The sequence below is a fragment of the Balaenoptera borealis genome, assembly GCF_965194805.1.
Source record: "Balaenoptera borealis genome assembly, chromosome: 4".
Taxonomy (NCBI): Eukaryota; Metazoa; Chordata; class Mammalia; order Artiodactyla; family Balaenopteridae; genus Balaenoptera; species Balaenoptera borealis.
The window spans coordinates 30,090,407-30,104,522 of record NC_138861.1 but is presented as its reverse complement, the minus strand read 5'-3'; the positions used below and the strand labels follow the sequence as shown (position 1 = coordinate 30,104,522).

General features: G+C 37.1%; 1 protein-coding gene across 8 annotated transcripts in view; it reads right to left on the bottom strand.

Annotated features, from left to right (window-relative positions):
• BANK1 (B cell scaffold protein with ankyrin repeats 1) overlaps positions 1–14,116 on the bottom strand; it is a 485,507-nt gene that overhangs the window by 307,462 nt on the left and 163,929 nt on the right. Inside the window, exon 1 of one of the 8 annotated variants that reach the window (XM_082390994.1) lies at positions 13,748–14,098. The exons of 6 other annotated variants lie outside the window; for them this stretch is intronic. In XM_082390994.1, the coding sequence (XP_082247120.1) occupies positions 13,748–13,817 (70 nt within the window). In that variant the 5' untranslated portion in view covers positions 13,818–14,098. Of the gene's footprint in view, positions 1–13,747; positions 14,099–14,116 lie in introns of those variants that run through there. One more of the 8 variants, XM_082390993.1, reaches the window with a different exon arrangement.

The following is a 14,116-nucleotide window of genomic DNA, read 5'->3' as shown; positions in this document are numbered from 1 at the left end:
AGAATTTGGAAACCAGGGTGGTTATCTAAGGATAGATATAGGACTCCGAGGATATTCAGAAACAGGGCATTCAGAAATGGCTTCACCTTTATTTATCCTTTTTCATAAACTTAATTGGCTACTCTAATGTCACACTTTGTACTAGCAAATCAGGAAGCATCTATTAATGTGTTTTTCTCTGCTGAATGGATGCCAGAGGTTACCCCTTCCTTTAGATAGCATCCAATCTATTTCAGTAATAAAAGTCATTGTCATATTAACAATGTTTTCTATGTGGGCTGTTAAGTTAGTCAATCTCCAAGACATAAAATTCATTCTCTGTCTAAATTATTTGCATTTATATCAGTTTCTGTTGTTTTAGGTTGAAAAATATTTCAGCAAAAATTTATTTGGGTGACTCTTAATAGCCCATACGTTTGCATCAAACATGTGTTTCATTGACAGACATTTCTAACATGAAGTAATCTGTTTATGCCAATGTAGTCGAGATGCTCTTAACTTTAGAATGTTCTGATGAATGAAATCCCAATAGTTAAACAATGTGAAGGCATTTACATAGCTTACATGATTACTGAGATAGTGGTAGGTTTACAGATATAACATGTGAAAATATCTGTAAAATCATTTGCTCAGTTAAGATGCACACGTTATTTAAAGATCAACCTCATAAATACATTCCAAAATATTATTATGTTAGAATTCCCTGTGTACTTTCCCAGTTCCATTTCATTCATACACTTCCCTTTCCCTAACAGAGAATCACCTTCTGATTTTCCTCCCATTTTCTCTAGCACATCCCGTAATCAAAGGTCCCACCTGAATGGTCAGAATTAAAAATAAGAGAATGAAAGAAATCGGCAAATTGTGTGTGCCCTGCTCAGTCTACCAATGTCATTTCCCTACTGTATAGCTCCTTCTGCTTTTATTTCTATTATAAGCCTCCCTCCCTCCCACTCATTCAAAATGTGGTCATCAGCAAAGGGTCAGAACTTTATTTACACAATGGAATGAAGGGACCGAGGAAGACAGCTAAAAGGGGTGCAACCAATCTCTGGTTGAAAGAGTCATCCTCTCAAGAACTCTTTGCCATGTAACAGGGGTGATAACTTTGTGCAGAAGGACTGACTTCTCTACCAGTGTTGAGGTGACAAAGCATCCCACGGTTAAATATATTTGTGAAACAATAGCTTCAAGGAAATTGAGACATTGTTTATTGCAGAATTTCTCAGGCCATTTTAATGTTCTAATATGTATATTCAAAACTTTTTGCTATAGAGCAATATGGGCAACACAGTATTAAAGGAATAAAGCCCTGGAAGTATGAACTCAGGTTTTCGAGGTATTGACCATCAGGTAAGAGAAGTATGAGTCACCCTTCATAATGTCTCACATGGCCACTCACCTACTCACCTCGCAGCAGCCATGATGGCCATCAATTACAGAGCACCCACTCTGCTGCAAGTATTACTAAATGTTCCTTCCTCATTTCTTGGTGAGGTACAGAGAGGTCCTGTAACAGTTACCTAAGGTCATATGACTAACTACTAGGTGATTCAGGTAGGCTTTAAACTCAGAATGAGGAACCTAAGCCTAGATTTTCATATGCACCAGATCAGAAAATTATTCTCAGAGGTCATATAATAAAATACTACATATGAGCATACTTTCTAACAAATCTTCTATATTTTCCCAAGGAGAGGCAGAAATGAAATGTGTGTTAATTGCTAACTTCTCGGAAGACTGGCTCTCATAAAAAAAAATAGAAAAGCTGTCCCTTTCTTTCCGTAATTATAGGAACTGTAGGTTACTTAAAACTAGAAATTTGCTTAGGGGCCCCTTTCTGTTATTCTCCTCACCCTTAGAGGTCTAGGTGAAACACTGTATAGATTTATACCCTATAAGGAATACACTGCTCAGACATAATTTAAACAATTTCAAATATATCACTAAAGCTTTACCTATACAACTATATCAACTATTATTTAACTATATGATGATATTAGAAATGCCTTTATCACAAAAGTTAAGAGTCAACTACACTATGATCTGGGTCAATTACCCTATGAGTCAACTACACTATGATCCAGTTTTTCTGTGTGTTGTTTTTTCTTCATGGGGCCGGGGAGGGGGAGGTATAATCTGCGATATAGTTGTGGACCAAGTCTCCTCCAAGAATAAAGCAATGAACATTAACTACATTTTTATTTTTGAAAATATGATGCTTAAACAGAATTAAATTCTCAAAATGAGAAAAATGTTCTTTACCCATTAACTATTTTTCCTGAAGACAACACACAATTCACATATAGAAACACAGCATTTGTTTTCATAACAGATCACAGGTTTCATCAAGTTCAGTTTGTAGTGAATACCCAGAGAATCATGTGTTTGAGATATTACAGTGTTTAATGTAGTGTTGAGAAAAATTAAACAGGAGAACTGAAAGAACATTTATATGAGGCTCTCAATCCTGAGATTCATATGTATGTGACACCAGAAGTGCAGGGAATGAGCCATGTAAACACATTTCTTCTAACAAAAGTGAAAGTTGGGGCTTCCCTGGTGGCGCAGTGGTTGAGAATCTGCCTGCCAATGCAGGGGACACGGGTTCGAGCCCTGGTCCGGGAAGATCCCACATGCCGCAGAGCAATTAGGCCCGTGAGCCACAATTACTGAGCCTGCGCGTCTGGAGCCTGTGCTCCACAACGAGAGGCCACGATGGTGAGAGGCCCGCGCACCGCGATGAAGAGTGACCCCCGCTTGCCACAACTAGAGAAAGCCCTCGCACAGAAACGAAGACCCAACACAGCCATAAATAAATAAATAAAAATTAAAAAAAAAAAAAAAAAAGTGAAAGTTGAATACCAGCTTATGCTGAATGTAATAATATTTGCCTTTTGCTAAGCACCTGTTATGAATGCTCCAGGCACTTTACACACAGAATTATATTTAATCATCATGATCCTATAAAATAGGGTGTTACCCATTCCAGATATAAAAGAATTGGACCCTAGATAAGTAATCTGTTCAAAGTCACACAAGTAAGTGACAGATCCCATATCTGAGTTGATATAGATAAGACATAGATATCAGTACAGATAATCAACCCACAAAGGTGAACACAACTTGTAGCCTTAGTTATCATGTAAAATAACATTTATCAATGTTAAATTGGAAAAATGTATAGGAAACAGGTGAGAGATTAGGAAATCAGTTTCATCTATAATACAAATAAAATTTTTGATAAATTGTAAACTAATATTCTATAGGCATATCCAAAGATCTATCTTAAATTCCTTTTAAAAAGGCATTGTGTGTCTTTTTAAAATTTTAATATCTTATACAGTTTAATACTAATAAAATTTCAGATATTTTCCTTCTCATAATTTCAATGCAGAGGTCACATTTTTCCAATTAATGATTCAAGGAACTAATTTTGTGATAAAATATTACCTGGAAAGACATTTCAAATATAGAAAGTAATGTCTTGTTACATTTGTTCACAGAAGCACATAAGGAAAGTTCAACCTTCATGTGGTTGTAACATGAGTGAGTGGAAAGTTTCCAACTTTGTCAATTGATTTAAGTAACCCAAGTTACTATATACTTCTGAAACCTAGGACCTTTTTCACACAGAATTTTCTTCCCAAATTAATCCAATAGAATATTTAATAGAATTTAAAGTTGCTTCTCCCCAAATCAGTATATACATATAATGCAATTCCAAAGAAATGAAAGGCATCTGTTTTTGTTAGTGCAGATCCAGCAACCAGGAGACGGCTTATAAGCCAGAAATTCTTAGGGTCCTGACGCCAGTGCGTTTCAGGTGCCAACATCTGGTTCAGTGCCTTCCAGATTCCCTAGCTTCCTGATGGTGATAAGAAAGCAGTCACCACCCCATTCGCCCCTACCCCCCACTCCAGCCCCCCCCCCCAAGCAGGACACTTAGGAAAATTGTCCAAGCCTATTTCCAAACTCCTTACATCAATTATGTAAAAACTCAATTCCCTATCTTAAAGTTCTTTCTGCTTAAAACTCCTAGATTATTTTCTATCAAATGCTTCTAAACTACGTGTTACACAGCATCCCAATTGTTTCATGGGAAGGAGAAGTGGACAAAATAATCTTTAAATGCAAGTGGAAAAATAGAAGAATAAATATCTATTAATAGCCAAGAAAATAAAGGAAAAGGAGATTTCTTGGGAGAATTTTCCTTAGCAGATATTGGCTTGGGAATAAACAAATACATTAGTGGAACAGAACACTCCGAATGCAAATTCCAAGATATATGAAAATTTGCTGTATGGCAATGGTGGTATTTCAGTTCATTTGGAAGAGTAGGGTTCCTTTAATAAATGTTGATTTCTCAATTGGCTGCCCTTATTTTAAAAAAAATGAAAAACTTAAGTTGGATTTCAGCCTCATGCTATAAACAAAAATAAATCCCAAGCATACTACACGCAACTATAAAAATTTAAATCCTAGAAAAAAAATGTAGAAAGTGACTTTGGTCATTTAGGGGTTTACAAGACTCCTCCAGCCAAGACAGGAAACAGAACTAGGAAAGAAAATATAAGCATATTTGAACCAATGAGCATTAAAATATATTCAGTGGCAACAAACCCCATAATCTAAATCATTTAGAAAGACTAAGATAGATTAAGAAAAGTATCTGTGATCCATAAGATAAAGTATATAATATGATCTTACAGTATGATCTTACAATGTGCTCTTACAAATTATTAAGACAGAAGACATAATAGAAATATGAGTAAATGATATGAAAAATGCTAGTTAAATTTTACCTAGCATTAAAATAATAATGAAATGTCACTATTAAAATACCTTCTGTGGGTGGGCATGAATGGGAAGAGGGTCTCTTTAAACTGCTGGAGGAACTGTGAATTATGTTACCATTTTTATGACAGTTATCTGGTAATATTTATATAACAATATTTTATAAGGGAGAAATCAAACCTTTAATGGATGTCACTGGGGTTTTTTTTGAAAGCTTAGAGCACTGCTATCCAACAGAAAATACAATACAAGTCACAAATGCTAACCACATATGTAATTTTAATTTTGTAACAGCTACATTTCAAAAGTAAAAACAGGTAAAATTAATTATAGTAATATATTTAATTTAATCCAATAAATTCAATATATTTTTCAACATGTAATCCATATAAAAATGACTGAGAGATTTTATATTCTACTTTTTTGTACTAAATCTTTGAAAACTAGTGTGTGTTTTTAGATTTACAGCACGTCTCAGTTTGAACCAGCTGTATTTCAAGTGCTCAAGAGTCACATTATCTAGTGTATACAGTGTTAGGCAGCATGGTACAGTGTTTTTTGCCCATCAGCAGACAGAAAGTATGTAAGATTTCACTGATCTGACATCACAGAACGAATCTGCATTCTACACCCTTGTCAGGGAATGCAATTTTGAGCTCACTGTCATTTATTATCAAAATCTTCTATGACACAACTAACATGTAACAAGAACTGTCCAAATTTATAACTATACCAACCTGCTTGAATGTGCTTTTATTTAGCAACATTCAGTTACATGGATTCAGACAAGAAGAATACAATTGGATAGACTTATGTAGGGCTGCTGTTTTATCAAGCGGGTATGACAAAAAGAGGTGGGTGGGAGTTGAAGCATATGCAAAGATATGATTGTAATAGTGATGCATTGATTCCAATTTGGATAAAAAGGACGGGATGATCAATAAAAAATAAAGCTATGGAATAATCTAGCATTGAAACAAAGTTTCTGTAAAAAGGAATATAAGTTATTTTCCATTAACATTGATGCTTAGGGAGAGAAGGAGGTGGGGAGAGGGAAAAGGAATGAAGGAGGAGAAGGAAGCGGAGGAGAGGAGGAGGAAGAAGAACGCTGGAAACATGGAAAAAAAGAAGGAAAGAAGTAAGGGAAAAAATGAAACAGAATATTTAAACACATAAGAAAATCTGTACATTAAAATGTGTTCCTAATGGAATTTATGGAACTTGTCTTTGAAAGTTTTCACAGGAGAAAATCCCCTTTGGTGTAGTGCTATCAGCTTTTGAGTACAAATAAATCATTATAGCAGCACAGATCTTAAAACAAAAAATAAATACATAAATAAAATTCTTTCCTTGACCCACATCTCCTGCAGTGGCTACTTTCTTTCTACACTCTGGCAGCCGCGCTTTAAAAAGTTGTCTACATGGCGTCCACATCCTCATCTACCTTCACCCTTCAACTCACATCCCCTGTACTAAAGCTACTTACTTCTCTCTCTAAGGTCATCTTAAGTTTCATGGTGCCAGATCCATTGGCTAAATTTCAGTCCTCAATTTACCTGACCTATTCAAAGAATTTGAGTCAGTTCACCACTCTTGCCTTCCCCGAACATTTTATTCTTGAATTCTTGCCATTTTACTCTTATTTTCCTCCTTTTCTTTTTAGCCTCTCCTCAATCATATTGGGTAACTCCTCTCGCTCTATCAATGCTTTAAATGTTTGCTTTACATGGTTCTTTATCCTGGGTCATCTTTTCTTTCTACTCTAAAGTCTTTTATTCGGTTATCTTATTTACTGATGCAGTTTTAAAGACTGTATTTTCCCCAATTTTATATCTCCAGCCTGAACTGCCTTTCTGAGCTCCAGATCATAATATCAAATGTTTACTTGACATGGCTACTTGAATATTTCCCAGATATCCCAAATATAACATACACAAAATTGAAATTGGATGTTCTCATGCCCTTACCGTTTCCTCCTGCTCTTTCAATCTTTTCCATTGGAGTAAATGACAGCTTTATGACCCTCCAACTTTTCCATGCCACAAACCTAAGATTGATTCTTCACATCTCTTTCCCCTCAGGCTCTATATCTCCTACTATACCACAAAAAGTATGTAAGTAATAGTTCTTAACAAACATGTCCACTTCTCCCTGTATTTAACTGGTTGATAAACTCCTAATTGTTCAAAACCTTTCCATTGTTGACCTCTTCCAATTCGTTGTACCAAAAGCAGCTTACATGATCTTTTTTTTTTTAGGTTATAAATTCTCTTTTTATTTTCACCTTTATTGATTTAGAAGGTGATTCAGAAGAAGAATAACCTTTCATGTGATCTTCTAAAAACCAAAATCTAGTGATGTCATGCTTCTGTTTTAAAACTCTTCAATAGCTACTCATTATATTTACTTAGGGGACTTTTCTCACAGATTTATGTAATTTAGTTTCCGTTTACTTTTCCAGCTTCTTCTTCTGCAACTCTCCCCGTTGCTCATTATAAGACTGTGAATGTACCCTTGTCAAAACTTGAAAATCTCTTATCATTCTGAGCCTAATTCCTTCATCTACATCACTACACTTAATTGATCACACCTGAACTTCATTAATTTGTGCCTATCTCCCCAGTTTGGTAAGGGCACACTGAATTTAATCTTGTTTTCCAAGATGATAATTAACCCCATTATTAACATATCATCTGTAACTTAATGAGGATACTAAACTTTCTACTCTATTACTAAAAAACATCTTAATCAAGGACCAATCTCTGAAGTACAATGCTGATTACACTGCTTCAGATTGATATTAATCCACTGATAGTGTGTATAAAGTTTTCACAATTGCCTGTCAGTGATGCTATTTTTCATCATATGCTGGGAGATTGCAATAATAGCCAGTAAATTATGCTGCTTTTGTGTCTTCTCTTCCTTTTTTACAAAGATAAATGTCATAAGCGTCCTCTCTGTGTGCCTCAATTTAAATACATTTTAAAAATGTCAGAAACAGTATGCTGTAAATTTTTCAGATAAATCAAAACACAGAATTAACAAGATATAATAAGTCTATGCTAAATTTTATAATTAACATAATTCTGTAACGATAGTACATAATGCAAAACTCTAGACTTCTTAACAGTGCTTAACTCTTATAATATTAACCTTTGAATGAAGTATTTCCTCACCAACTATAGCGACTGAAAGACAATTTAGAGACAAAAATAACTGCATGCAGTTTCTTCAAATATCAACAATAAAGCTAGAAAACTCCAAATATTCTTATCTAGAGGACCACAAGACTTACTCATAAGGCACCCTACTTTCAGCACATAAAAGGAATAGACCTAATTCTCAGATTGTTTAACTTTCAGTGGAAGATGCATAGAAGACATCACTTTAACAATAGTAACAACTTTCTAAAAGAGGAGAAGCTTATGTGAACAGGAGTGGCAGTGTTTGAGAAATAAAGGTATTCTAAGCCAAACTCTTTTTTTCCTCCAAAGAAGAGAAACTCATTCAAATTAGTCCATGTAAAGAGAAGGTCATTGCAAGGACACCACAGGCATTTCATGAACAGACAATATCAGAACAACAAGTGCAGCTGGGTCTTAACTTGGCCTGGAAATGGAAAATCAGAAACTAAGACTCCTCCCTCTGTCTTTCAGTCCTCCTTAATTATCTCTTCTCGTCTTCTTTCTAATTATCCACCTTGCACATGAGTCAACTAGCTGTCATCCTCTACTGTATATCATCAAACATCGACCTTCCACTGACAACAGTCTCATTATCTCTTGTTTGAAAGAAGGGTTTTGTTGAGTCCAACAGATCTTTAAATGTGTGTGCCAGACAACACACATCACTGGTCATTAAGCAGTCCAGGGACTGTCTGCCTTTGAATCAAGTGCCTATTCTTGGCCAAAGTAACTGCTTCTGGAATCTGGGCTATCCATGGTTCTACCCATTTTACATAGGTATGGATGGACAGGATATGATAAAGGAAGGGTTTCTGGTCCTCTGGTCTACAGAGAAGTGCCTGGAGTAGTGAAAGTTCTAAACTCTTACTGAAAAGTAATGAGGAAATAAAGGAAATTATCTCCTTAATTGAAATCAAAGTAGATTTTTGCTTCAGTTTTACCTCACTCACTTTCCCAATTGTGACCCAATAGTTCACGAACTGTATTAAACCTGTAGTTGTCTCCTGAGATTTTTTAATTACATGGCTCTACTAAATCTAAATAAAATGTGATTGGCCAATGTAGAAAATGTATAAATTTTAGGGATTCTTCATACAGTCACAAGAAATACTCTACAACAGTGGTCCCCAACCTTTTTGGCACCAGGGAACCGGTTTCGTGGAAGGCAATTTTTCCACTGGCTGGGCGGGGGGCAGGGTGGTCCAGGCGGTAATGCGAGTGATGGGGAGGCAGGTGAAGTTTCCCTTGCTCGCCTGTCGCTCACCTCCTGCTGTGTGGCCCAGTTCCTAACAGGCTGTGGACCACTAGTGGCCCACGGCCTGGGGGTTGGGGCCCCCGCTCTACAATGCGTCATTCCAGTTCCATGATTTTATAGAATCCTACCACTTTGATATGATTTGTTTCTCCGTATCTTTGATGTTGGTGTTTCACCCTCCACCCCAGCCCCTAAAAAAAAAATTAAAAGTTTAGAAAAGTTTTTTTAGGACATGAAAGAACACAATGAATTATTAAATGTTTTCATATGATTATATGGAACAATATAACTTCTTGTCCAAAGCAGGTGCTAATCCTCTGATGCTCTCACCTATCAAGGTAATGGGATATCCATATAATATGAATTCAAAGTAGAAACGTAATAAATGGTAGCTATTAAAAGAAGGCCAAAATTTCAAGTGGTCTGACACTATGTTTTCTTCTGAAAGTTAGACATGATCCTACGGATAAATTCAAACAAAAAGGGAATGAGGATATTGATCCTGACCAAAGGATGAGGTTTACACCTCAGCATAGATCATGACCAAACGAAATCAGGCAAATGAAATTCTAAGTCAGGAACTGTTCTTACACTTTTCAGTATGTCTTCCTTATAAAATGGAACACATAAAACATGAAGCAATGAGAATTACTAATATGGAAAAGAGGTACAGGAGCTTAAAAGAAAGGAAAATATGGCACATAGTTAATATGATAAAACAAAACTTACTTTAATAACCTGGAGCAAAGAAAATCTTATAAAAGACCACAAGGCAATGATGAATTACTTCTCATGATTACAAAGGGAAGTGGTCTTTCTGGATTATCTCAATTTGGAGCACTTGGAAGCAACAAAGATATTTCTGTTCAGTGGTAAAGGTCTAAAAGGCTCATTATTTTTCTCTGAGTCAAAAATAAATACAGGAGGGTATAATTCCATACAATATCTGTTATTTTCACCACCTGGACTATTTCAGTGTCTGCAGTAAAACTTAGATACCATTCTTTATATTTAAAACAGGAAAGAATTACAAGGCCATATAATAACTTATTTTTAAATAATAACTTCCAGAATGTTTATCCTTCCTATTCTTATTTCATAGTTGTCTCCAAAATTACTATAAGATATTCTATAATTTATAAAGAAAGTAATAAAATAGCAACTGTAACTTAGATGATCGGGTAACAGCCATTTACCTTCTCAAAACATGTGATTTATATTTGGCAGGAATGATATTCTTTACATTGGATTTTTTTTTAACCCAACAGTAAATATTTTGGTAAAATAGATCTTCCATCTTCTTATAATTTGATGAGGTATCCCACAATTTTATGTTTGATGCTTATTTTTTTCACATACATTTTTTTTTTTTTAATTGGGTCACAATTGGTACTCTGTGATATGGGGAAATAAAACACACTCTCATTTTGTCCTCTTAAATTCCCATTTTATTCTTTCCTGTAACTGCCCTAGTTTAAACCCTTTTAATCCATCTATCCTTAGCTATTCTCATTGTGGATTCCTTTTTTTTCTCCTCTCAGAACTATTAACCACACTATTTCCCCAAGATTATGACACTATCTTACTACAGGAAGTCACACTCCCAAACTTTTTTGGTGTGGGAGTTTGATGGCTTCATTCTTTTAAGTTTTTCCCCAAGTCAGCATGAGGCAGTTTCTCAATAAGAACTCTATCTTTTACATGTAAATATGACACTATTGATCAATGACCAAGGAAGTAAAACAATAACTAACACGTATCAAGCAATTACTCTTTGCTATGGCACCCTGAAAAGCACTTCACATGCATTTTCTCCTTTAATCCTCAAAAACATTCTTTCAAATAAATGTTGCTTTGTACCCACTTTTGCTTTTTTAATGGACCAGTTGGGATAATGACAGATTTATTTATTTATCCAAGATGACAAAGCAGATATGCAATGAAGTTGGACTGGATTTGAAGCAGTCTGAGCCCAGAGGCCATCATAAGTAGGGCATGATCACCTATAGCACGTGTTCAGATACATGTGGAAAAAAAGGTCCCTCTGCTACCCCAAGTACGACGCCCAGTATGCTGTTGTGTATGCCTGAAATCCTAAGCAAGTAAATATTACAGAATTATCCCATATTAAAGTAAAAAGGCCCTGAGAGAGCTACCTCTCTTTAAAATCTCAGCATAAGTAAGCTTATCAGAACCTTTCTCACTGGTCTGAAGAAAGCAAGTTTTACCAGCCATTAGAGTTAAATAAGGGTATTTCCCTGGTAGGAGAAATCTAGGTTGTTGGCTATGTTGGAAGACTGTAGTCAGAGTAAAAAGCTTCAAATCTTCAAGAACTTTAGGACACAAAGGAAAGACTTAGACAAACCATGTTTCTCACAAGCAAAGATGCAGTCCATCAGACCACAGTTTTCAGAATGTTAATGTTCAACATTTAGAAAGTTAACATATTAAGATGTGAGACAGGACAGATGCTTTCTGCTTTTAACCTAACAACTGATCTCTCTCTTCATCAGAGGCATCAAATAATATTAATAAAAAATACAAAAACTACAGGGTAGGGAGCAATCTGTGCTTTATAATAAACAGTCCTTATTGAAGGTAGCAGTTTAAATTTAAACAATCATTAATTTTGAAATAAAACAAAGAAGGAATTTCTCTTTTGGACATTAGTGGACAGTATCTAGTTAAACATAAGCCAGAAAATAAAGTCTAAATGGAATTTTCACCACTGTGCATCATTTTCACACTGTCTTAGTTCTGGGTATCGTATCTTTTCTGCTTCCATTAAAGGACAAGTTGGACACTCATAGATTTCTCTGATGGCAGTAAACACAAGATATTGTCATTACAAATACACAATACACCTAATGCTAGAAATATAATCTTCATAGGCATGAAAGTGTATTTACCACTTTAAACTGTGTTTGCCCAGTTTACACTCATATTACTACACAAGTCTTGGGGGTGGGTAGGTAAAGATTGTCGGTGAAATGATGAATGGGATCTTCAAATAGTTACTGGTTATGGGACTGTGGGCAAATCACTCCCTGAGTCTCAGTTTTCTCATGTCTAAAATGAGGCAGTTGGACTAACTGACCCTTAATGTGTCACATCAAGCCAAAGTCTAAGATTCTGTGGAGACACTTGCCCAAAGCAGAGACAGAGGTCACACGGAAAGGTATCCATTTTAAAAAAAAAAAGGATTAATCAGAACTAGTTCTTTTAGAATACTATTCACATCTAGGAATGGCATGGGTTAATAACAAAGAGATAGCTCAGTATAAGAAAAGTGTCATTACCTGAGCCAAATGAGGAGGCAAATGAAGCAAGTAATAAATACCATATTGGAAGAACCAAAGGAGATGGGGAGAAATGCATGGGAGGAAAAGGAATACTCAGGATGAGACAAAAGTTGGTTCACATCACTCCAGCATTATTCACAATAGCAAATACCTCAAAGTATTACTTGAGTATTAAGTGAAATAATAGTCATGTTCTGGCTAAAGTGCTCAATCTAGAAGTTTGAAACAAATTGTAGCTGATTCTATTTAACTAAATTGTTCAATTGAAATTACAAAAGAGCTAACCTGCTCAAGGTTCAAAAGACATGGCTGGTTTATTTACTGAAGGATTAAGATGTAATTCCTTTCTTGTCATTTCCATTGCCACAAATACCCCCATTTTAACTGAAAAGCAGTCTTTTAAAATTTATATATGAAAAAAAACACTTGCCAAGAGAAACAGCTAAAGCCATAATGTCATTACTTAACAAAATGCTAATAAGCTATGAGAAACTCCATTCAGCAAATTAACGGAATTTCACTCAGATTTTCTTATCGCATATCTCAGTGTGAACATCTCCAGTAATCTTAATATCCAAGTGAAGCCTTTTCTTTTTAATTTTCAAAACTGAACACTTTTTATAATCATTATACAATTCACAAATGCATTTGAATTACTTCAAAAAGGAATGAAAACAAGTGCCTTAACTTCCGTTTGACCCGTAAATGCATTTATGTATTCAACCGAACGGACTGCTTTTCCTTTCAACAAGTTAAGAAAATCTGTGTTTCGAGGAGTTTTTACAGAAAGTAACCTGTCTGATTAGCAGGTCACAGGCCAAATTTACCGGATTGGATTTTGGGAGACCCGGCAGGTAAACGGGCGATGCTACCAAAGGGCAGTTTTGCCATGTTGACAGAATTTTTAGGCTGATGCATAACTCTAAAACACGTTCCAAGCTGATTTTAGAAACTAGAGGAGCCTGTCCCGGGTGCTCTGGAAAGTTTCAGCTACTCAGAAAATGCGGCACCGGCGGTGGCACGCCGCCCAGACTCAAGGAGCGCTCCCACCGCGTCGCGTCCCGGTTCCCCCGGCAAGGAGCCCGCGACAGAAGCCGGCTGCGCGGCGGAGTGGCAGCTGTGGTCCCGCGGCCGCGAGGCGCACAGTCTCCGCGCGACCCCGGGGCGGGCTGGCCTCCCTCCGGCCGCCCGGCCGCGCGCACACCCACCTCGGGGCGCTGGGCCGCCTGCGGGCCATTCCCGACTCCCGCCCGCCCGGCCCGGCGCTGCTGGCAGCATCGCGGCCGCTGAAGCCCGCGCGCCTGGACAGGTGCCCGCCGAGCCCGGCCTCTCCCGGTCTGAGGTTCTCCGCGAGCTGGTCTCTGGGCCCCCGACCGTCCTCAGCCCGCTTCCCACCGCGGCGGCTGCGGCCGAGGTCCCGGAAACGCAGCCCCGGGGCGCGGGCCGCAGGGCGAGGGCCCGCGACGCTGGGCGCCCCGCGGAAGTGAAACTGCTCAAGGGCTTGCTCGGGCCTCCTTTTTAGGCCGCTCTGGTTTCTCCTAACATTCTCTGGTCCTGTTCCCGCCTCATCTTTTCAC